Source organism: Meleagris gallopavo, chromosome Z (assembly GCF_905368555.1).
Source record: "Meleagris gallopavo chromosome Z, MGAL_WU_HG_1.1, whole genome shotgun sequence".
Taxonomy (NCBI): domain Eukaryota; kingdom Metazoa; phylum Chordata; class Aves; order Galliformes; family Phasianidae; genus Meleagris; species Meleagris gallopavo.
Window position 1 is genome coordinate 71,635,769 of NC_139435.1, and position 25,170 is coordinate 71,660,938.

The window sequence follows — 25,170 nt, forward strand, 5'->3', positions numbered from 1 at the left end:
TTTTCCTTCATGACAAAACAGCACTCTCTTCTCAAATGGTGTGTAGTACCATCTGAACATAGGCTGACCATGCTTTCCTACTCTTGGATGGGAATCTCTTGTACAGAATTCACAAGCATTCAAAGTTCCTGCCCTTGAACAAGCTCTGCAGAAGGCAGGACATTTTTAACTGTTCAATGTTTTATCATCACCTATCACATCACTGGAGGTTTCTCCTGACTTTCTGTCCTATGGAACTTCAGTTTTCTTCCGTCATTAGTTGTGGATGTTCTAAGCCTGTTTAGCATTCAGTCACCACTGGCATTAGGAACATATTCCAGTCACAAAAACTATTGGGTTTTTTTGTTTGTTTGTTTGGTTTGGTTTTTTTTACACATCTCTTTTTCATTTTCCACTCAGAAAATAGGAGTGGCAGCTAGAACCCTTCCTCCCTTTCCAAAATTCATCCATCTACCATGCCCCTCAAATCAGGTTTACAAGCCAAACACAAGGCAGCTGAACACAAATAACTTATAACTAAACAGGCAAACGTAACTGTTTGATCTGGCACACATAGACTCTCCCCTCCTCTTTTCCTCCCTGTGTAAGTGGGGGGGATGTGCCTTCCATCTTCAACACATAAAGTACATCTCAAAGTTTATCAACTCACCCCAGTCTTCATCACTTATCCGAACAAATGAACGGTCTCTTAGAATTCTAGAAAACATCGTTAGAAGAACAAAAATGAAAAACAAAACAGTGTTTATACAGAAGTGATATGCAACAGTCATAAAGACAGTAACTTCAGGCTCACTTACCCAGCATTGTTTATAACAATATCTGCAAAAAAGAAAATTTAACTAAGTAAGTGCACTGACAAAATATAACCTTAGCTTCATCAATTTCTAATTCAAAAAAAAAAAAAAAAAACAACGCAAGCAACCACATATAGAAAGTTAAAAACTGTACACTCCATGTTCTATTCTATAGCACCCTTTTCTAGTTAAGAAAACAATTAAGAAAAGACAAAATACTTAAGTACTGGCAAATCACAGCATGACAACAAAACAGAGCTTCAGATTCCCAGTGCTGGCTAACTGGAAATACATTTCCTACAGGATGCAGTCATCCTGCTCAGTTTTACAGCTGACTCAATATTCCACAGTGCTCCAGATATCACAGTTTGTACCACCATCTTTGTCAAAGTAATCTCAAATGAAAGCTTAGAAGCACCACAGCGTTGCAGAGCCACTTCGACAACTTGGATCAAAACCAACTTTTGATCAAGTATTTAATTTCACTCTTCTTGGCTTTGATCATATATAAATCTTAGCCATTTAAGAATGGGCTAAAATAACATAAACTTCACGAATAAGCAGTGGCAATCACATGCAAAACAGGATTTTTACTTGCTAGACAAAATACTTCAATACTTTTTTTAAAAATTTCTCTTGGAGCATTTTGATCTTCACATAGGCAAAGGAGTTTCCAGTAAATGACAGAGCCTCTCTGATTCTTCAGCTCAGCTAGGTATTCAGTGTTATGCAGCTAGTTATAATAATTGACAGGCGATGTACTTTGAGACAGAAACTATTAACCATTACTTAAGTACAAAAATTCGGCAGGGCATGAAAACATGAATCCTATACTGAGCCTTAAAATTGTGCTAGAAAGTGTCAAAACCTGAGAAAAGACATCCCTTAGATTCAAAGCAGCAAGTCTTAACAGCCTAAGGAGATCAAGAGCTTTTGAGTTCTTCTAATGTCAAGCTGTACTTCATACACTTGTTAACTGCAGTGTTTATAATGGTTCTGCACTCACAAATAAGTTAAGAATTATGCAACTGTACCTATCCTCCCAAAAGCCTCAAGTGCTGACTTCACAAGCTTTTCACCGTCTTCCACTGAATCTGTAAGAAAAAAGTGCACTTAAGTAAGCGAGCTAGATGCATTGCACTTCCAGAATATTAATTCCACAGATCTCAGAAGATGAATTGCATAAAACCCCAACATAAAATAAATCCAGTCATCATTTGCACGTGGCCTAAAGCATACTCTGTTCAGTAAGTCTTAATGATGCAATCTTTGGCAATGCAAGATAAACAAGCAAGACAAGTAAGAACTGTCCATACCCACTTTGCCTCTGACAACTGCAGGCAGATAGGTTTTCAGTGATCCAATGTTGAGACAACACATCAGAAAAAAGGTATTGCTAAAAGAATTAATTAGAAAAATGTTTATGCATTTGCTTTTAACACCTCTGCCACTTTGCTCTAGCTTATAGTCCATCTGTTTCATTCATTTGGTATTGGCAAGCTTAAAGTAGTCTTTTATTAAGCAGTGTGTACCTTTCTTTTAAGATGTCTACTATGCCTAATGATAGACCGCTGAGCTAGTCTGGAAAAATAACATACCATAATTGGGTACTGCTTTCCCGCCATTTGCTCTGATTTCACTGACAACCTTGTCAGCAGCTGAGGAGCTCTTGCCATATCCCTTGAAATCACCTCCGAGATCATTCACTGTGTAAAAAGGAAATAATGAGTTTTGATTGTTAATACTCAAAATTTCTGTTCTCTGCTTATCCCATTAACACAGTTGAAGTTCTAAGCAATGTTAATAACATTTGCTGCTCTGGATCCTACAGAGAATTTCAGATTATTAGACAAGAAGAGTAGGTCACATTACTGGCTCAAAAGAAAAAAAAAAAAAAAAAAAAGTGGTATAATATACACAATCTTTTTTTTTTTTAAATAACACATGAAACAACTGTTCTTTTCAGCACACACACAAGCTTACTTGCTTTGTCCACGCTACCCCTCTGTGTTGCTGTATTTCAAAAATAAAGACTGGGATAGTGCACCAATTACAGGCAGTTAATTCGGGTCTGTCGTCAAACTGCCACAGCTACTGGGTAAACTGCAAACAAGACTGGGAAGACTGCGTGCCTGTTTAACACAGTAGGTGAAGCGTTACTAGCAATCTTCATTATAGAACAGGTGAAGGAGTCTGAACAAAAGGAGAAGAGCCTGCCCTGGAACTTCAAGATCAGGAACCAGGCTCTGCCATCTGACACAGCTAGCTGCTCTGTACAACAGGGTGCATATGATTAATGGTAGCTGTGCTGTACCAGTTTGCTGCATCTGCATGTCTCAGAGCTTCACAGAATTCATGCACACTTGATTTGGTCAAAAAACTTAAAAAGAAAAAAAAAAAAATCACTCTTGAAATAGGTGTGATAAGAAATTGTAAGACAAACAGAACTGACTACAGCTTAATATGCAACATCAGTCTTTGGTTGTGGTGAACTTCAGCTTTGTGCCTTCCACTTCTGCAAAGCCCTCAAGCAGCCAGCTATAGTGAAATTTGCTTTTTGCTGGTCTTGATGCTCAACAACAACTGTAAACCTGCTGTACATTCACTGTTACTCTTTCCCCTCCTTTTTATATTCTACATTTGAAGAGGAACGTAGATTGCAGGGCATGTAACAAAGTCATTCTCCATTACTCAAACCAAAAAGGCCTCATCTAGAATCCTCTATTACATTTTGTGTGCAACACTTCAGAAAGAGATGGAAACACTGGAGAAAAGCCAAATGTGCAAAAAAGAATGCCAAATCCTAGAAGAAATGAGTCACACAAAGGGTCAAAGAAAGAAAAATGCACAGCCTGAAGCAGGAAGAATGAATACAGAATGTGCAGATATGCTCGAGTACATTACAAAACTGATGAAAAAGAGGAAGGACACAAAATCTCCAAACTAAATAGATCAATATCTAATATTCGGAACTTGCAGCCAGCAGAACTCAGATGAGGGAGGGAAGATTTAGTTGGATGTCAGGGGAAGTTCTTTACAGAGAGAGTGGTGAGGTGCTGGAACAGCTGCCCAGAGAAGCTGTGGTTGCCCCATCCCTGGAGGTGTTCAAGGACAGCTAGGATGAGGCCCTAGGCAGCCTGGGCTGGTATGAAACGTGAAGTTTGGTAGTCATGCCTGTGGTAGAGGCGTTGAAGCTTCGTGAGGTCCCTCCCAGCCCAAGCCATTCTGTGATTCTATGATTCTGTGAGGCATTAAGGAAGTCAGCTTTAAGTGTAGCATTAGAATAGGCGGACCATTTAGTCCTCAACGTAAAAGGTCTTTAATTTGACCTTAAAGAAAAATCAGTGAGGATCAGGAGTGGGAATTCTACCACGTCTTGTGTAAGAAGAGTAGTTAATTTTGTGCTAAATGTTTATACACAGATGTTCTGTTAGTCTCTGAAAGGCACTGCAACTCTCCTTCACTTCAAAAATAAATTTCTGAGAATAGCTTAATTAACCACTTTGGGAAATTTGCCAAGTCAGGGAAGTACCTGGGGCTGAGTGCAGGCAATAACACAACTGAAGCCATAATGCGTACACAAGGAAGAAGAGAGCCATTCTGGGCTTTGGAAATGATAAAATAACTCTGGAAGTGTAATAGAGGAAATAAAGCAACACATAAACAACTTTATTTAGACTCAAGCTTAACATCTTGTAATTTTCAATTAAAAAATCCATTACAAAAGCCAGACACTGCAGAAGTTGTGACAGAGTATGGTTATATCCTGAACTTCGGAGAATTCCTCTATTAGTACACTATTAGCAGAAGCAGTACACAAAAGCAGAAGCAGATCTGTACAGTGAAATAGTTGGTGCAGACATCCCAAGTACACCCTTTTGACAAAACAAACCATTCAACAACTATCTGTAAGCTGGAGCTACAACTCAAATATTCATTTGGAAGAACTTGTACACACTGCTAAATTTCATCTTCCGGTTTGGTTTCCAAAGAAACTCCATTCCTCCACTTCAATACCATCCCACAATGCAAATGAAACAGATATGGTCAAGAAAGATGCGTGTAATCAAACTAAAACAGCAACACAGAAAAGCATGCAGAGTGCAAATACACTGAAAGGAAGAAACAGCAGGATCTGGACATAATTCAGCATGTGAGACAAAAAGTCCCCTCTTCATGCTTATAAGTCTTTCTGATAGGGATCATGAAAAATACCAAGCATGACAAAAAAAAGAAAAGTGAGAGCAAGCAACCTTAACAGTAAAGGAAAAGGGAGGATTCCACTTGGTCACATTTGTCAGTCAAACCTGGCAGCAATTCACGCAACAGAAGATTATATACAGATTGGAAATGGACAGAAAAAGCTCCCAAGCTGAGATCCCACTACACCTCTGGAGTATTTGCTCACTGTTTTTGCATACCTTCTTTTCTGTAATTAAAAAAAAAAAAAAAGTTTTCAAGAGAAAAGGCATAGGCCTCAGTCTCGTATCTGCTTTTTTTTTTTTTTTTAATTAGATAAATTCAGAAGCTTACAGAAGTAATTTCTCAACTCTTTGGAGTCAGAATCATAAGAGAAAAAGAATAAGAAAAATAAATAGAGGCATGATAATAGGAGAGCACTCCTCTACAAGTTGAATGAGGTTCAATTTACAGAAAGAAACAAGAGCCTTCCTTTACAATTAATTCACATCATACTGATTTAGCTATTGTGCAATAAGGCCATGAGCTAAAGCAGTATTAGCTATTGTCAGGTAATATAATACACTCTCTTTCAGATCTTTCTGGGAAGTCAGAACAGTACTAACTATACACAACCAACATTACTAAACATTTTGACTGTTTAGGACCTAACTCATATTAAATGAGAACTTGTGACAAAGTATTCAAGTTTCCAATAAATAAGGTATATATCAAAAGTTTTTTAAAAAAATTAATCATGAAAGTAAGTATAGTCAATTTTTATGAAAGTATGTAGACTGAGATCGGAATGTTCATTTGAAAGCTGCAAAAATCATCCAGCAAATTCTTGCCCACATTCAACAGGCAGTGAAATGGCAGAGGCCAACTGCCCAAGAGCGTAACAGACTTTAGAACTAGCTTCTGACATGACATTTGGCAGAGCTAAAGAAGGCAGAACACCCTAAACAGAAAACCCTTTGCGGGGAGGTATTTGTTATTTTATTGATGGCTCCTTTGTAATGCTCTGCAGAAGTAAGCAACATAGCCACTTCCAGCATACATGTTACCTTCTGGGGCTACCAGTACTGCACTACATTCTGATGTATTTACTCTCCTAGAAGAAGGTAGCAGAAGACACATAGGCACATTTCTAAGTGGTCGTATTAGAAGTTTCAGAAGCGTGCTCACCTGACATAATATGCTCTTTGGCTATACGGTAGCATGAAGACTAGTATATATAGGATGAAATTCAAGCCAGGATGATTATCTGATTCAGATCGGCCCTCCAGCAAAGATAAGCCCTTGGATAAATTTAGGCAACTCGTTCCATAAAAAATAATAAACTTTAGAATCTCAACAGCAAAAGATAAGACAAAAAACTATTCTATAAGAAAGCTTACTGTCACAAAGGGCATGGACTGTTGAATACCAGCTATGGGGAAAGGTAAAAGTTAGTGTCTTGATCAAGTTAGTTATGGTAGAACTTACCAACCACTGAAGCTCCTCTTTCGGCAAAAGCGAGAGCGTAAGCTCTGCCCAAACCTGGTTTAAAAAAGCAGAAGGTAAAAAAGTGTCAGTTTGTCTCCTGAAGCATAATTCTAAAAAAATCTAAACAAAAATATAATGCATGGAGAAAAAATGCACAAGATCAAGACAAAAAATCCTGCAGGTTTTAAGTAAAATTTTATCTCCCATTGGAATTGAACTTTCACATAATTTCAAATCATAAAAGTTAATCAGCAGATAAATTCTTGACAGATAAGATGAAAAAAAATTGCCCATGATTACTCTTTGTTACTGCACTCAGCATAACCATGAGGGAACGCTGCCTGCTGCTGTCTTTTTGTTTGAGACAGAAAAATACACTGGTAAGGCAGAAAGTTTAATGTCTTGACACAACTTCACAGGAGGGGATGTTTCAAGTTAATTAATTACCTTCTAAGAAAATTCCAGAGTTAAAGTTAGCCTTTAAGATCTGAAGAACTTTACAAACCAAACTGTGACTGAAGATGTACTGACAAAACCCCTCCAAGTATCTGGGTACAAAGCAAACTCAGTACCACAGCTAGCCAGGTACACACAGCTCACCTAGCCTAACAATAGAACATAATATTTGCCTCACATACAAAAACAAGCCTATTGTCTTTCACTTTGATTTAATGCTAGGTGCATTAAACATTAGTTATTAGCAGCAGTGACAGATGATTTACTTACAGGGACATTATACCCCTCTCAGTCAAAAGTTATTGAAATTCATAATGCAGACTCTATTTTCATGCAAAAAGAAAGCAATAATCAAAAGATTATAAAACAAAGAATAATACATGCCGGTGCACTCTATTGGCAAGAAAGAGCAAAGCATTTAAAAATAAAAAATAATCTCAACATAAAATTAATTAATTGGTTTTAATTGCTGAAACAATGGCAATGCTGCACAATAGGCAAGCACAAGGATTTGCCCAAGATGAAAGCAAACTGAAGTATTCTAGATGCCTGTGTGTGTGAATACAGGTCCTACTTTGAAACAAACTACTGGTGCAGATATTTTAGATAAATTTTCAGCTCTCATCTGTTCATTGCCATTCAAAACATCTAATGTCAACAAACAAGGCAATTAGCAGACTATCATAGAATCATACGATATTTTGATTTCTAAATGGCCACCTACTCCAACTCCCCTGCAATGAATAGGGACACCTACAGCTACCTTACTGTGCTCAACGATTTTACAGGTTCAGGTCCAGCCTGACCTTCAGTGTCTCAAGGGATGGGGCATCCACCACATCTCTCAGCAATATGCTAGCTACAATGCTTTAAACTAGACAGAAACAAACCAAGAACTAATCTGACATTTAATAGGGTTTCCATTTACCTTTACTTGGATTTAATCATGTACTTATCAAAAACTCTTGTGAAATAAACATCCAAGGGCAGTTTTCTCTGTTTACAAACCATTTACAAGCAGCTGAAGACCAGAAGTACAAAGGTCACTGTACCCACATTTACAACAAGGAATTGTTGCTCCACACGCTGCTTTCTAGAAGTTTTGCTACTGAGAAAGGTGTTTATTTGTTTTGTTTTTCTGTTAGATAAGAGCTTAACCTCTACTTCAGCGACTTTTGTACACAGAGAGAGGCACACCACTATAGGTCTGGTAAAAGCTGAAAGACACCACACAGAAACATGGCCTCCCTCAGTTTTTGTCAGGGTCAGCGCCTATGAGCAACACAAATCGATCACTTACTGCTTTTCACACGATTTCTTATTCATGGTCCAAAAGACACCACATCACCCAGGCTCCCAAAATAAGCATATTAAAAACAATCAAAAAAAAAACAGGAAAACTTCACTGTACACAGACAATCTTCTCAGAGGATAATGAAAAACAAAGAATAACTACAGATTTTGTCACTAACTCCTCAGAACTCACGAGGTTCAACAAGAAGTGTTGGGTCCTGCACCTGAGGAGAAATAACTGCATGCACCACCAGTACAGGTCAGCCCTAGGTGCCCTGGTGGACAACGTGGTCAATCGACCATGAGCCAGCAGCGTGCCCTTATGGCCAAGAAGGCCACAGTTATCCTGAAGTGCATTAAAAGAACATGGCCAGCAGGTTAAAGGGAGGTGATCCTCTTCCACTACACTGCCCTTGTGAGGCTACATCTGGAGTAGTGAGTCCAGCTATGAGCTTCCTAGTTGAAAAAAGACAGGGATGTTCCAGAGAGTCCAGAGAATATGATGAAGGGTCTGGAGAGTTTCTTGTGAGGAAAGGCTGAGGGGGCTGTACAGCCTAGAGTACACTCAGAGTGGATCTTATCAATACTTATAAATATCTAAAGTGCAGAAGCACAGCTTTTTGATAGGACAAGGAGAAATGGATTTAAGCTGAGAGAGGGGCGATTTAGGTTAGAAATTAGGAGGAAGTTTTTCACCCAGAGGGCGGTGAGGCACTGGAACAGGTTGCCCAAGGAGGTTGTGGATGCCCCATCCCTGCAGGCATTCAAGGCCAGACTGGATGTGACTCTGGGCAGCCTGGTCTGCTGGTTGGGGACCCTGCACACAGCAGAGGGGTTGGAACTAGATGATCATTGTGGTCCTTTTCAACCCAGGCCATTCTACAATTCTGTGGAGCAATCTCTTCCCAGTAGTGTGCAACCACAAGGGGCAGCGGGCACACAGTTCCACTTGCACATGAAGAAGAACCCCCTTAAGTGTGACAGAGCACTGGAACAAGCTCCCAGAGAAGCTGTGCTGTGGCTTTCTCTACAGATACTCAGGGCCCATACGGATGCCTTCCTGGGCAACCCGCCGTAAGGATCCTGCTCTCTTTTGGCAGCAGGAGTGACGGCGGTCACCTCTGCGCAGCTTTGGCCGCGCCTCCCCCGCACCGGAATCCAGCGGGAGAACCCGCGCCTCCACCGCCTGCAGAGCACCGGCCAGGCCTCGGGCTCCTGCACGGCACGGCACGACGTAGCGTCGCTCACCTCCTCCGGCGCCAGTCACCAGCACCACCCGCCCGTCAAACCGCAGCCCCGCCGCCATCGTTGTCCGATCGGCTCGCGACCCCGTTCGCAGAACGCGGTGCCCAGAACGGCCCAGCGGGCAGCGACTCGGCCGGCACCGCGCAGGCGCAACCACCCGCCCCCGAGCGCTACGGCGGGGCGGAGCGGGGCAGCCGTGTGGGAGATGCAGCTCCGCCCGCTGTTGCTGCGGTGCGGCTTTGACGAATGTCGGTGCTGAGGTCGCCCGACGGGCTCGTGTGGAATGGGGGAGAAAAGTGAAAAAAAAACAAACAAATAACAACAACAACAAAAAAAAAAACCGCAAAAACCCAACAAAAGATTACTATATACATATAAAAATATATATAAATATATAACAAGTGATGCAGAAGTAATTGCTTGCCACCCTCCAACAAATATCCAGATAGTCCCCAAGCAGTGGAGAAGAGCAAGATGAACTCCTCCCCCTTCAAAACTCCTTCTGCTTGATATCATATGGTACAGAAAATCCCTTTGGACAGTGTAAGACAGCTGTCCTGTTTCCTCCAAGCTCCATGGGCTCCTTACTGCGAATGGCTTTGGCTCTGTACAGCACTGCTTAGCAGCAGCTATAAAAATTGATGTTTATCAACATTGTTTCTCTCATACAGCCAAAGCATATCATCATACTGGACACCAAAGAAAACAATTCTGTCCCAGTTGAAACCAAGACAGGGATAAGATATTTTAATTTGCTTTCTTTGTTTCTTTCTTTCTTTCTTACTGGCTCTGCATGTGGCAGGGGGGTTGGAAATTCATGATCCTTGAGGTCCCTTCCAACCCTAGCCATTCTGTGATTCTATGATTCTGTTTATCAACATCCTACTCTTTTTTTTTTTTTTTTATTAAAAAATAAAAATAAAAATTGAGAGACAGAATCTTCTCCTAGTCAGTTTTGTCTGAGATGAGGCATGGAGACTGGAAAGTGATCTCCCTGTCTCTGTCTTGACCCAAGCATCTTTGTTCTTACTTTGTCCCTTTCCTGTTTTGGGGAGCAGTTGGTTGGCAAACCCACTGAAAAGACTTCAGCTAAGGATAGATAAAAACTAAGTCTCCCAAAATCTAGACTCCTGCTGTGAAAATACACCGAATCTGGCAAACAACTTTCAACTTCCTGTACTCTCACATCTCAAAAATTGATTGTTTTCCTTGGAGATTATAGTGATCATAATGCAATCACACACACAACTTTCATCAATCCTAATCAGATTACTTCTTCATAGATACCTAACTGCTAAGTTAAAATATAGATGGGGAAGGTTGGTTTTTGTTTTTGTTTTTGTTTTTGTTTGGTTTGTTTTTTTTTGTATTGGTTGTTTTTTTTTCCTTGTTTCAGTCATAAATTGACAGTCTGCCACACCTTATTGGAATTCAGTGTAAATACGCCTGGATGCAATTTTTCATTTCCAGACAGCTAATTCATTTTCTTTTAAAATAATTCTCTAACATCCATTTTCTTTTGGTCTGTTTCATTGCTTTGGGAAGTCAGTTTAAGGAAATCCATCACTGAGCACTGGCTGAGGATATAAATGAGTTCCACAGAAACATCAAGTATATTTGCTTCTAAATAACCCTGCAAAAATGAACAGCTTCCCTTTTACAGGCTGGAAGGCACAGAAGGATATATAACACAAACAGCTGTGGAACTCTGAGTTTATCATTTAACCTATGGGTAGTCATCTGAATATTTTTTCCTTAAAATTCACTTTTAGCAGCTGCTGGTAACTGTGTGAAACCAATCACCTGCATTAAATAGCAGCAAGTATACCTGTCCTTGGTATCACTGCAGGTAAGACATGTTGTAAGACTCATTCTTTCAAAATGTAACTGTATTGGCTTTGGATCCCAGCAGCAGGTCTAAGCAGGATTTTCTATCATTACCTACCAAACTCTGAGTTGATGAAAAATGGGCAAGGATCTCACAGAGTTCTTTCTTCTTACTTGCTCACCCTCCCAGCTGACTGAGAGCCTTAGTCTCTAGGAGATGTAAACTCCCTGGAGGCCGGCATTAGGAGTGCCCACTATTCAGAGCTGCTGATAAGCTTATTTCACTGGGGAAAGCAACAACATACTCCCTCTGTGCAGACAAATCTTACTTAATGATAACACTTCTTGCACAGTTCACATTGTTTAGATTATTTCCAGAGCTAGCAGTAAGATTTTTAAATGTTGTGGCACATTATCTCCTTTGCTATTGTACACTAAGAGAATTGATAGTTACCTGCATGATAGCTACTAGAAGACTTCCAAGAAATAAGAATTTCTGACCTCGGGTAATCAGTAACATTCGCCGTTTTAGAAATAGTAGGAATACAGATGTATTCCCTGTGATGTTAATGCATAAAGTTCTGTTTGAAGGGTGAAGTTAGACCGAATTAAATCCTACAGTTGCAATTTATAGTTTAGACACTAGAGGAAGCACAGTGCTACAATAAAACTGAGATCCGTACATTTACAGATAAAATGTTAGTGATGACATTTGCATCCAACAAACACAGAAAAGATCACATCAAAGCATCACTGCTTTTATATACACTGGTTTTGCTTAGCCAATAGGTTTGCTTGCATGATGGCATCCTCCTGCCTACATAGGCATGCACTGGAAACTACAAGCTGTTAAAAGTTTTAAGTGTGAGAAATATTGTTGAATTTTGTGCATAGGAATCTCTTGCAGTAGACGTATGTTGTACTGACACTATATTAATCAGAATAAAATACAACCAGAAGTAATTCTACTTCCAGAAATTGTGTTTCATTTTAATGCAGCTCAACGCAATAGCAAAATTTCCTATAGCATGAGAATCAGTGCAGTCAGCTGTCTATTACCACGAAAATATTACTGACTGAGTCACTTTGCAGTTGGCTTCATGAGGAAGTAACAGACTGAGCTCCTGTGAACTTTAGCTCATTCTTGATATTGTCTTTATTGTTGCTTCATTGTGTGATCAGGCTTCCACTGGGGAGAGGAGAGAAAAGACTCCCAGAACAAGATTGCTTCTTGCTTTCCGCAGGAGCAGTACAGTGCACAGAAGACAGACTTGCACACATGTAGTTAATGTACTATCTGTTGAACGCTATGTACTCTTTCCCAGATTTTTATCAGGGTGCCAAGTGTCATGTTTCTGTACTATTTAGCAAGTTTATGAGACCATTTCTTAGGGAAATGCATAAAAACTAACAGCAGAAATATCCAGCTTAGTCAACCGTATATACACTTCTGGAAACCCCTAGTTAAGGCTGAAAATAGTAAGACACTATTAGGAACTAACTTAGTCATTATCATTACATTATCAGCAGTATTATTACATTATTACATTACATTATTATATTACATTATTACATTATCAGCAGTATTTGCACAATCCTTAATGTAGAGGATGTGCTATGTCCAAAACGGCATAGTTCTGAGAACAAGGCTATAAATTAGTCCTTAGAGGCTGGTTTTGGCTTCTCCATGATCTTAACGAAGGCATTTGGGTTCTATTTACTTCTGTTCACTTTTTATTAGATGATGGGCAGGAAGAGGACTCTACTCAGGAATTTGCCTGGAAGTTATTAGTTATTACAGTTATTAGTTATTACAGGCCTCTAAATAAGGTCAGCCCTTGAGGTACTTCTTACAGCATAATTTCTTCTTGTGGCTAACATGCCTTGCTAACAACTCAGGATCTTCTATTTCTATTCTTTCTTGTTTTGATTTAAGTGCTGTAACTAGAATCACAGAATCACACAATATACTGGGAAGGGACCTTATGAACCATCCAGTTCCAACCTCCTTTCCACAGGCAAGGTTGCTGCCCACCAGGTCAGGCTGCCCAGTGCCCCATCCAAACTGGCTTTGAGCAGCCTTCAGGGATGGCGTTTCCCCAACTTCTCTGGGCAATCCATTCCAGTGCTTCATCACACTCTGAGTGAATAATCTCCTTCTAATAGCTAATCTAAACCTCCCCTGTTTGAGTTTAAAGCCATTCCTCCTGGTCCTTCCACTATCAGCTCATGTAAAAAGTCAATCTCTCTCCTGATTATAAAATTCCCTCAAGTACTGGAAAGCCACAGAGAGATTTTCTGGAGCCTTCTGTTCTCTAGGCTGCACAATCCTAGCTCCCTCAGCCTTTCTTCATAGCAGAGGTGTGCCAGCCCTCCAGTCAGCTTCCAGGCTCCTCTGAGCCTGCTCCATCACCTTCACATCTTTCCTGTGCTGGGGACCCCAGACCTGGATGCAGTGCTCCAGATGGGGCCTCACATGGGCAGAATAGAGAGGGACAATCACTTCTGTCTTCCTGCTGGTCACCCCTCTTCTTATGCAGCCCAGGATACTGTTGGCCATCTGGGCTACAAGCACACACTGCTAGTTCATGCCCACTTCTCAGTCTCCAGAGCCCTCAAGTCCTCCTCCTCAGGGCTGCTCTCATGTTCTTCTCCCAGTCTGTATACATATCTGGGATTTCCCTAACTCAGGTGTACTACTCGGCTTGGTGTCATCTGTAAATTTGCTTGATCCCATTTTCTGTGTCACTGATAAAGATGTTGAAGAGCACCAATCCCAACAGACCCCTGGGGGACACCACTACTCTCTAGCCTTGACCTCACATACAGCCACCAACCATAGCCCTCTGGCTGTGACCATCCAACCAATTATTTATCCACAAAATAGACCACCTTTCAAATCCACATCTCTTAAGTTTAGAGATAAGGATGTGGTGTGGGACCACATCAAAGGCCTTGCACAAATCCAGATATATAGCATCAGTTGTCCTTTCTTTGTTCACCAGTACCTGATAATCTGTTATAGAAGGCCATTGGATTGGTCAGGCACAATCTGCCCTGGCAAAGCTGTGTTGGCTGTCTCATGTACCTTAGCATATCTTACAGGAAGATCTGCTCCATAATCTTCCCAGGCATAGAGTTGATGCTCACTGGCCTGTACTTACTTGGGTTGTCCTTTCTCTCTTTCATGAAAATTGGAATGATGCTTTTGTTTTTCCAGTCACGAAGGACTTTGCCTGACAGCCATGACTTTTCAAAGTCTCTCAAATGAGAGAGTGTCTTGGCTCTCAGGCAGTTCCTTCAGGACCCTGGGATGCATTGTCACCTGGCCCCTTGTAAAAAATTGTACACGCTCAGCATCGTGACATGGTCTCTGACTTGCTCTAGTCTACAGTGGGAGGGATTTTTCTACCCAGTGCTAGCCTGGAGATTCAGGAACCTGATGATGTGGGAGGGACACAAGAAATGTAAGGAGGAACATAAGAGACATGGGATTCAGCAAAGATCTGAAACTTCAGAACTGTAAATAAAATTGCATTTTCCTTTACAGACTTCTGTGTGTGTGTCTAGAAAACATAGTAGAAATTGTACTAAGGTGAAAATGTTTCACTTTTATTTTTTTTAATGACCTCTAAAAAAAAAATAAAAAAATCAGTATACAAAGAGCCCCTTAAACTGCAAAGGAATTTGATGGGTTCCCTTAACAATGGAAAATAATTTGTTCCAAAAGTCATAGAGCTAGCAGAGAAAATGGAAAAATCTGAGTGCAAAGTAGTAGCACCCATAGCCACAGTGAGGTGATGTTAGGTGGAAAATTGAATGGAGTGAAGCTGTTAAGCCACAAATCAATAGCAAACTCAGTGTCATTTTAAAACTGAGTTTTAAAATGAGTGAGTCATAATGGGAGAGTAATAGCAGGATATCCAGTTTCCAAACTCATCTAGACAGTGTTTAAAGTGGTTGAAACTGATAACAAAATAAGTGAGTCAAAAAGGACATTATTTTGTCTCTTAGTAACCAGCATGAACTTCATCTCATTATTTGTCATTAACCCTTTTTTACTGGCATAGTAGGCTTTAAAAATTGCATGAAAATTCTCCAGAAATAAAAAATCCCAGGCATTAACCCTGTAACACTGAGTATAATTTGTTTTGTTTTCTGTTATGCCTGTTTCCCAGCAACAGGTGGGCTGTTTCATAAAAGGTAAATTTTCACACTGCATACTAAAACAAATCTGATGTACATTGTACAACCATTCTTTCAACTAAGAGGTTAAATAGGTGGAAGTTCGTGGTTTTTTTACTTTTTTTTTTTTTAACTCAAGTTTGTATGTATTGTGGATACTGCAAGACTTCTAATGTCATTCAAAATGTTTCCTGCTGTCTACTGTCACTGACTGTGAGCAGAATAAGACTGCTGACAGACCCGCTTTTACTCTAAAATTTTTGATATTGCTAAAAGGTACGCTTTGGTCATAATGCTCATTTTTAAGAACTTAATTTGCTTTCTAAACTTTTTTGTTCATGGTGGTAGGGGACAATTAGATGCATATTGATTCCATGCTAAAAATGTGGCACCTTTCAATAAGCAGTACAAAAGCACGGCAGACAGGGATGGTAACACCCCACATGTGATAATAGTCACAGAGCTGAAGAAGTCCCATTTGTTTTTAGTATAGATGCTTTCTGCTCTACAAAACCATTGTGCAGTCTCACCATCGTTTCCATTTTCTCTCTCACTGCAGCCCAGCACTGGCTGCTGTCATCTCACAGAGGTCACTGAGATGTCTCAGCCTTGGGCTCGTCACAAAAAGCTCATCTTACAGGCAATGCCAGGATGGCTCACCTCACCCTATGAATCTCTCATTACAAGTGATCAGATAAAACGATTTGCTTTGATTAGATATACTATTTTATGTGATATAATCTCCCCACTTAGGAATTTTCATAGTTAGCATATATAGTGATTCTGTTGATTCTCTTATCTGTAGAAATATCAAGTATATGATTCCCACTCTAACTTGTCTTCTCCTGTGTTCATATGTCTATGCTGGTTTGTAAGTGGGGTTTTCTTTCATTGAATCCAGCATTTTTCAACACTCAATAAGTAGCTTTCATGATGTGATGTTCAGGAGCAGCACATTGTGCAGCTAGCAGGGTGTGTATTCTTGTGAGCTAATTACAAATGTAAATGGAGATGTTCTTATAGCTTTTGTCAACAGCCTGCATCATACGAGGTCTCATGCCCCTGTTCTGGTAACAAACACTAATTTTTTTATTTGTTGCCCATACTGCTCAATTAAATGGAAAATCCATTCTGGGAGCGTAGGCAGAGCACTGTTGATTCCATGAGAGACTCAAGGTTTAAAGAAGACTGAAGCCCAGAGTCAGTCAGAGGTTGGTGGATTGCTGAGCTGGTATGTAGTAACATGTTACTATAATAAACTCATTAAGCAGAAACTTGTTGCATGTGAAAATATATGTTGGGGAGATGCCAACAAAAGGTTGCTCCTATAGCACAGCCCTAAATTTCACTCTAAATGTTTCTTCCTTAGAAATCCATCAATCTCCTTAAAGGAAAGAAAAGGGAGACAATAAAAATCACATGGACTAAAATAAGAGGTAAAGAGACAAGCAAATAACCATGTGTAGCATTCTCTGAAAATCTGCTGCGTGTTGGCTTTACTACAAAGTTATGGGATCCTGAGATGTAGGGGTGATCTGGCTGTGAAATCCGTAACCTCATTGATGGCCAGGGTGTATTTGTCTGATCTGGCTGGTTGGGTGGGTGTCCCCTTCTTCCCTCACTGCTGTATGACTCCCTCCCAGAGCTGTGCACTAGGTCAAAGAGAATGAATTCCCTGATAGAGATGCACATTCATCAGTCAACAGCATACAGTAACTGTGCTCCCCTGCTAGAACCTCCAAGCAAGTTCTGTAATTCTGTGAGATAAATCTTTTCTGAATAGATGGAAGAGTTGAAATTCCTCCTGAGAAAACTGATTCAGTGCAGTTGCTTCCTGAATTAATGGCCAAATTGAGCTTTGGGACAAAAACTTCCAAGAGGTTCTGTTGTTAGGATAAACCCAAGCAGATACTCTACTGAGCAGAAAATCAGTACAAAAGATAAACTGTTTCCAAGCTGTGCCTCCAAAAATTAGTCCTTCCCTCAAGCTGCCTCCAAGCACATTCCAGGGTTCTTGTTTCTGATGCTATTACAGAAGGGTTGCGTGTGTGTGTGTGTGTGTGTGCGTGTGTACACTGCACAAATAAATGTCTAATCGCCAGCTGCGGCAGACTTCCATCTGTTTCTCAGAAATACCCAGTCTACCAGCTTCCACCTCAACCACCCCAAAAACGTACATGAAATCTCAATAGCCCTGGCTTAGATCAAATATATTCTGTAACGAGGATTCCTCCCCAGCCTGAAGAGCAGTTTTAGTTACAATTAAATGAAGTATGGAACAGTTGATTAATTGAGAAGCAGGATGGGTAGGTGGAGTTAAGTTAGTAATTACATAAACGCCTTGTCTTTCAGAAGACATTACTCCTCCTCAGCCCTTGCTTTGTTAATCAACCAGGAGTGAAGTGGGACATTCTAATTCCCGAATTAGAGTTCTCAAAAAAAGCAGAAACTACTTCTCATCAGCAACATTTTGTAAAGGGCTTTCTTTCCTGTTTCAGCTTCAGGGTAAAATGTAGATTGCAATGCCATAGGATACTGGAACTGTAAGATCAAACATATTGTCTTACTCAGCCAGACAAAGACAGATGCTTACTGTAGGCAGACCTTATCACAGTGAAGAAAGCAAGACAAAGTTAATGAAATCTTGGTGTCTGATCGCAGCCCTTTCTCCCATGAAAGCGCTGAGCTTTCCTTTCCCCTTTTCCCTAATAGTTCCTCTTTTGATGGCACAGCCAACGTACCTTTGGGAGTGTCCGTACCATTGAAATAGAAGCAAGCAGTTTATGACTGATGCAGATAGCTTTTGAGTTGGGCAGATTCCTTTAGTTCCAAGAATGAGATCATTTTGACGTTGTTGAATTATCAAGATCCTTGAGATACAGAACCAGCCTTCTTGAAATAAGCAGCTAATTTCATGCCACGTCCCAGGACCAAAGCACTTCCCCTGGCTCAAATCACTGCCTCAGTCTGCTCTACTCCTGCAGTCTCTTTGAAGGTCTAGCAGATGAGACACAATATAGATACTGACTCTGTAAAATAAAAACAACCCTCAAACAAAGGAAGAAAGCCACAGTATCTCAAATCCAGACAGTGAGGTAAACTGAGAGCATCAACTAAGCACCTCTGTACTGGGGAATCTGTCTCTTCACATCATAAACGCCTAATTTAACAGTGGTGCACTGCAATACCAACAGCCAGGAAACATTCTCCTCAGGACTTGAGCCAAGCCCAGACACAGGAACTGATTCATCAGATGAAGGGAGATTAAATTCTACTCACAAAGGCCAAGCAGTTTTTCAGCACTATTTCAAAATGTGTAGAATAAGTCCGCTGCCATTGCCTTGCTGGGGGACAGAGGGACTGGTGTTGTAATGTGGGCTGATATCATAGTTCTGTATTAATATCATAATTCTGTATTAAAAAACTTCACCCAGCACAAACGTAACAAGATTTTTCATCCACTACTAGCTGTGGCATGGCCAGAAGAATCAAAGATAAACGAACTCCGAAAAACTTGATACAAAATGCTGCAGAAAGGCTGCTGCAAATGAGCTCTAAATTACTGTGCTTAAAGTGAGTGGGGCTGCCAACAGGAACTGGAGGACAAGTGGGTGAAAAGCCAGCAGTCTTCTCTCAGAACAATTTGCATGTATCAAAACCTTCAGAATTGCAACTGCCCAAAAATGTCTTTATGGATCACAAAATACCCATTTAAAAAAAAAAAAAAAAAAAAAGGAGGTATCTTGGAAAAAAGATACGTTGTACAGGGCTGCTTTCTTTTCCTTTATTTCAGCTCATACTTATGTAGATAATAAAAGCATTTTCTAAATGCAAATATTTAATTCAAATCAAAACGGGAAATGCTTTGTCTTGAAGCCAACAGGAAATATGATCTTAAAATCCAGCACTAGAATTCTTAAGCTAGAAAGTGGAACATCTTATGTGTGATGGTAACAGTAATTTATATCTAACAGCAGCTGTAGGAAGCTCCACCTCTGTCCTCCACCTACGGCAGCATGATGTTCCCACAGGGGAGAACAACAAACAGCAAACAGATTGCGGTTGCTTGGGAAAACTGGGCAAATAACTTACCTCCTCAGCTCTATTATTCTTAATTGTTACAGTCTGCTTCTTTGCTTGGTACTGCACGACTGTGGGACACCTCTTTTCATTTTGCTCCTTAACAGGAGTAAATGCCAGAAGGGACACTTCTCAAGAAACTGGGGTGCAGTGAGAGCAAGCAGAAAATTACAGATTGTTAGAAGACGTATTTTATTCCCTGTGTTTTCCAAACTCATCAGAAATAGCTGGTAATGGTGAAAGCACAAATTATATAAAAAAACAGTACCAAATGCTAAATTGAGAGTTAGATTGCTCTTACAGATTTTCAAATTACTTTGAGAAGGAAACCACTACTTAGGCCTGCTTTTTGCATTAAGTGTGTAATCAATTTCATCTAACGTTCTCCTTAGGTGTATACATAATATCATAGGGACAAAATGAACAAGGAGGGAAAGATAATTAGACCTGGCTGAAAAGCAAGTATTCCTGCTTCCTAGTAGTCAGAATAACAATGTAAAGCAAAGGAAAGCTATGGCAGTAGGTCACTGGGTGATGAATGTTCAACAGTGTGTGACTACCTAAGCCTGCAATGTGCGACTTACCTCTTTTTCCTAACACTAATCTTTGACCATGATGGAGTTACAAATATATAACCATGAAAACAAACACGTTCCAGTTTCTTGAGGGGTTACACACATGGGTCCAGCTTACCTTTCAAGTCACATTGCAACTGGAATGGTGATAACTACCAGTGCTGGAAAGCAGCTACATCAAACTGGCATTAAAATGAGACTACTCTTTTCTTGGGACAATGCAATCCATTTCTAGGGGGAGACATGAGGAAACAATTGGCCACCTCTTCATCTTTTTATTCTATAGGACTTTAAGGGAGGGGCTGAATCTTATTTTAGAAGAGACACGATTTGTCATTTTCCTAAACACAAACACTTCCTGAAAGCTTCCAGAGTCCTGCTGATAACTTCTGTACTTTCCAAATGGAGAAAAATCTCCAGAGAGTAATTCATTTATCATGCCTAATTGTGTTTCTGTATCCACACACATGCTTTACAAACATGGTAAAGGGACAATCAAAAGTTCTCATGAATCACTGTTAAGATGACACACATAAAATGGGCACAATAACCATCCTGTCTCTTTTTAATCTGTGTGGCTGAAATTGTTCGATGATTCTTGGCAAATCACTATTAGAAGTGATGGATCAATTTTACTGCACACAATAATGACATTATTCTATCTATCATCAAACAGCACTACTGGTAGCTTTTCATTTTTAAGCCCAGCCAGACATGGTATGTATCAAATTTGTGCTTAGAGGGTTGATGCAAGGACATCAAGTGTGTGACTAGGAAAACTGCTATCAATTTATCTCTGAGTTTTGATACTTAAAGTCATTATTTATTTATGCTGCAGAAAAAATAAAAGGACTGCAAAACAGATCAGCTTAAGTGCTATGCCATGCTACTTATGAAAGCAAGTCTTTGGAAATCCAGTAACATATTTTCGTTATGATGTTGTAGCCCTACAGGACTTCTGGTAGGCTAACGTGCAATGTATTTACTATTTCAGTAACACAGAAGGAGGGACAGACCTTAACTGACACTCATTCAGATGTCAAACAAGTAATCTAACTCTTCTCAAATTTTGAGGCACGTTCTTACATCATTTCCACGTTATTCCAGCCAAGCAGTGCAGTATATTAATCAGCTCTCGCTCTTGTATTCTAATGACTTGTAGAGAAGGAGTTTGTGTTTTGAACACACATTTCTCTGGCAAATCTCAAGTGCCTTTCTGGGGATATTCAGAGCCTAGTGACTGAGTGAATATGATCTAAAGTGAACTCTGCATTCTAAAATTGACAAGTGAAGCAATATGTCAGAAACTGTAATGTTCTGGTTGCCTGCACACTTTGAGTACTTTCTTTGTAATTCAAGTTGAAACAGGAGGGAAAAAAAAACCATGAGAAGTTCAGAGTGCAAATATTCTTTGGTTTACTCATTAAAACAAAAAGACACAGCAAACAGCAAACAACTGGCAATTAAATAAACTGCAAATTCTTTATATGCTTCCTAACAAAAGTCTTCAGGTGTTTGAAATGTATTAACTTCATACTTTTAAGTACATTACAGTGTCTAGAAAGTCACATTTATTTACCCCAAGGGCCAGGCAGAAGGTGAGGGAAGGAAGAGGAAGAATGAAAGATAGGAGGGGAGGTGAGAATAGAAATTGATTCAAGATGTCACTCCTCCAGAAGCTCAAGAGCATCCTACCCCAAAAAGATTTGTTTCTAGACACACTGTAAACAAAGCAAACTGGCTTGGAATTTATTTTTCAGATCATTAAGCTTTCTGAATGTACATAAACCCAACGCGTAAAATAAGCTGACCTGCACCTTTGCTGAAAGAATTATGCCATATTAGCAGGATTCTAACAATCTTAAGGAATTGCAAAAGTAAATCACTGCGTTTTACCTTACAGCTTCACATGCCTGTACTGCAGTTTTCATCTAGGGCGTACTTTTCCCCCACTCAAGCTACTTCACTGTAGCCTATTGTTCCTGAAACAATCAAAGGAAACAAAGCATCTGGGTACATCTGCAAGGATCACCCGATAGCCTTTCAGACATTACTGAGCTGCAGATCACCAACCAGTCCAGATGCTGTGACACCATCACTAGCTGTATAGGGACTGCTCAATCATGGCCTGAACCTCTGATTGATCACCTGAGGTGAGCAATGAGTCAGCCACGGGAGCACAGGTGAAGGCAAATCACCTGTGCTGCAGGAAGGGGTGGAGCCTGGCTGCACCTCCCTAGACCCATTTAAGAGCTGACTGCCAGTGGGGAAGGATCTCTTCTGGAGATCCACTCCACCAGAGTTTCCCATGCAAGCCCAGGTTACGGGTGAGTGTACCTATCATTTCTGTTTCCTGCTTTGGTACAGTAACATCATAGCCAAGCTCTCTGTTATACCTTAACATCTGTATGTTTGTTAATTGTACACTGCTATACCGTAACATTGGTATATTCATTAATTGTACACTGGCATTATGCAAAACCGAATGTTTTGCAAGAGCAAACTAGGAAGCTGTGATCTGTGCAGACTGCATTAAAGAATACAAATGAATCAGATATAAATGTTACAAATAAGTTGAAGAAATTATAGAGTGTACCATGACACCATGTTACCAACGTTACTGGACTCTGATAGTTTATAAATATTTATGTAAATATCTGGATTGTCTGACAGCAAGCTAGCTTGTTTTCTGTATCTATCTTGCAACTTGTACTCTATTTGAACCTTTCTATTCTATTTTCTTTATCCAGCTGTTCCCACAGGCAAAGCACAGTAAAAGAAGGTAATGTGCCATCTTTCTTCCAGATGGACTGCAAATAGCAATAGATAGCTCATAAGAAGTAATCAGTTTAATAAAGATTATTTTGAAATATTTGTCACAATACAAAAAAAAAATCCCCATTTTCATGCTCCCTTATTCCTTCATAAATCAACAGTGTTCCATCTACAAATAACACACGGGCAGTCAACTTTAGCACAGGTGCCTATATGTTCCCCTCATCTAGCATTCTGTTGACACCATCACAGAGTTTCTGCAAATGAAGTTTATAAGGTCCAAAGGGATTATACAAAGCAGCCAAAAATTCACAATCAGAGAAGTGATCAAACACATTGTTGACACGTCCATGCGATTTCGCAGTTAGGTGACGCTGAATGATCTGATGAAGCAGCTCTCTACAGTCATTCAACAGTTTGGACAAAAAATTTCTGTCAAAGGTATAATCCACCTGATGGAAACTGACCACCGTCTTCGCCAGCTGATGAACTTTCTTCTTGAATTTCTCCATCAGTGCAATTTCATCTTGATTAAACTGATTGTTCCTGTAGAGAATTGCCAATTTGAGGACTATTTTAATGAGATTTTTAATGATCTTCTCAGCTTCTTTTTTATTTTGCGTGTACTCCTTCGTCACCCTGTAGAGCTCATCTAAAACATCGCTGCTGGTATCATCTATTAAAGTAGTTGCTATTGACTTGGATACCATTTTCCCAAGGATCTTCTTCTGGGCCTGAATGGCCAAGCTTTTCGAATTGAAGACATCTGTGGCCACTGGGGAAGGAAAAAACAGATAAATATGCGATCAATACCTCATTCATCACACACATGCTACTTGACGAGTATTTCCATGTCTGCCCATTCATCTTACTCCTCAGCAATTACAACAGAAATAATAAATACTTCATCACACACATGCTACTTGACGAGTATTTCCATGTCTGCCCATTCATCTCATTCCTCAGCAATTACAACAGAAATAATAAAATCTTACTGAATACAGTTGGAGAAAGATCTTTCAGTCCTTAGTATTCTGTTGTTTTAGGTTTACGCTTTTTTAGATTGTTACAAGATTGAGAAAACTGAAAATAAAAAAAAAAAAAAGAACTTGCTCAAAATTATTTTCTATATATGGATTAATGGAATATCTGATTAGGACAATAAACCTACCCTATATGATTAGATGATCTGTAACTTTTATCTGATTTTCAGTCTTGTATTTGGCAAATTTCTGCCTGTATTTTGCAGCCATTTCATATTTATGAACCCAATGGGACTAAGAAACCACAAGTAATGACAGTGCTATTCCATTAGAAACACTAATTCCCTGTGTCTACTCCTGTATATCTTCCTCCTTCACATTTCATGTGATCAGTGCATTTCAGATCCCACCTATGTTTTATGTAATACATGTAATGTAAACAAAAATCCTTGTCAGTACGGAGATTCTCTGAGTGCATTCTGAGGCTGCTGGTTTTCAGAGCAGTAAGCATATGCAGTATGTGCACATAAGGTCATCCGTGTCTTATCCTGACTGGGGAAACAGCCACAAAGGTTGGGTTAATGGGTTTCTGGGTTTCCCACCACACTTGGTAATACCACCTCATTAAGGAATCCTTCTGTGAACATTTAGGTAGATCCCAGAACACATTTCAACCTCCAAAACTACCAAAACTATGCTTATTTGCACCTCCTGCAGCAGCTCAGGAACAGACCGCTGCCTTCCTGTAGCCCCAGCAGGCCCAGCTTCAGCCATTCACATGTATTTCACATACATAAAGTTTACTTTGTAAACACGGGGTCTGAAAAAACTTTTTTTTTCCCTTCTTCTCTTCTTGTAATGAAAACAAACTCTGCAGAAGCCAAACAGAGAATCCTTGAATTCTGAAATAGTTTCTTTTTGACTGTTTGTGCTTGGGCAATCAGGTGGGCTCCTCCATAGGAAGGGAAAGGAGGCTGTCCTCCAGGACAAGCAGACACAAACCCCTACTTCTTCTCCAACCTTAACTGAAAATATTTGGTAACTGCAACTCCTTTATTAAAGGGTGAGCAATACAGCACTAGCCAGCTTCTTCCCTGTGTGATTACATGTTTTCTAATTTAATGCATAAACTTCACACTTCAGCATCAAAGTCAATCAAAAAAGACCTGCAAGCTGCTTTTGTTCCCTAAGCACATTTTTCCTCACCACCTCTGCCAGAAAGAATGAGCACACCTTTTGCAGCCAAACACTTCAGTCAAGCTGAGTTTAACCAGAACACTCACAGGACTC

General features: G+C 39.9%; 2 protein-coding genes across 8 annotated transcripts in view; both read right to left on the bottom strand.

Moving 5' to 3' along the window:
* Positions 1–9,639, bottom strand: part of HSD17B4 (hydroxysteroid 17-beta dehydrogenase 4) — a 56,288-nt gene extending 46,649 nt beyond the window's left edge. Inside the window, exons 1-6 of the mRNA XM_085213068.1 lie at positions 9,459–9,639; positions 6,462–6,515; positions 2,393–2,500; positions 1,829–1,888; positions 798–819; positions 650–696 (exon numbers count right to left, since the gene is read on the bottom strand). Of these exons, the coding sequence (XP_085069194.1) occupies positions 650–696; positions 798–819; positions 1,829–1,888; positions 2,393–2,500; positions 6,462–6,515; positions 9,459–9,516 (349 nt within the window). The 5' untranslated portion in view covers positions 9,517–9,639. The remainder of the gene's footprint in view (positions 1–649; positions 697–797; positions 820–1,828; positions 1,889–2,392; positions 2,501–6,461; positions 6,516–9,458) is intronic.
* An 11,875-nt stretch (positions 9,640–21,514) lies between these two features.
* The window catches only part of TNFAIP8 (TNF alpha induced protein 8), a 46,584-nt gene continuing 42,928 nt past the window's right edge, over positions 21,515–25,170 (bottom strand). For all 7 annotated transcript variants that reach the window (XM_085213188.1, XM_085213190.1, XM_085213189.1 and 4 more), the window contains exon 2: positions 21,515–23,672. In XM_085213188.1, coding sequence (XP_085069314.1) covers positions 23,107–23,672 — 566 coding nt within the window. In that variant the 3' untranslated portion in view covers positions 21,515–23,106. The remainder of the gene's footprint in view (positions 23,673–25,170) is intronic.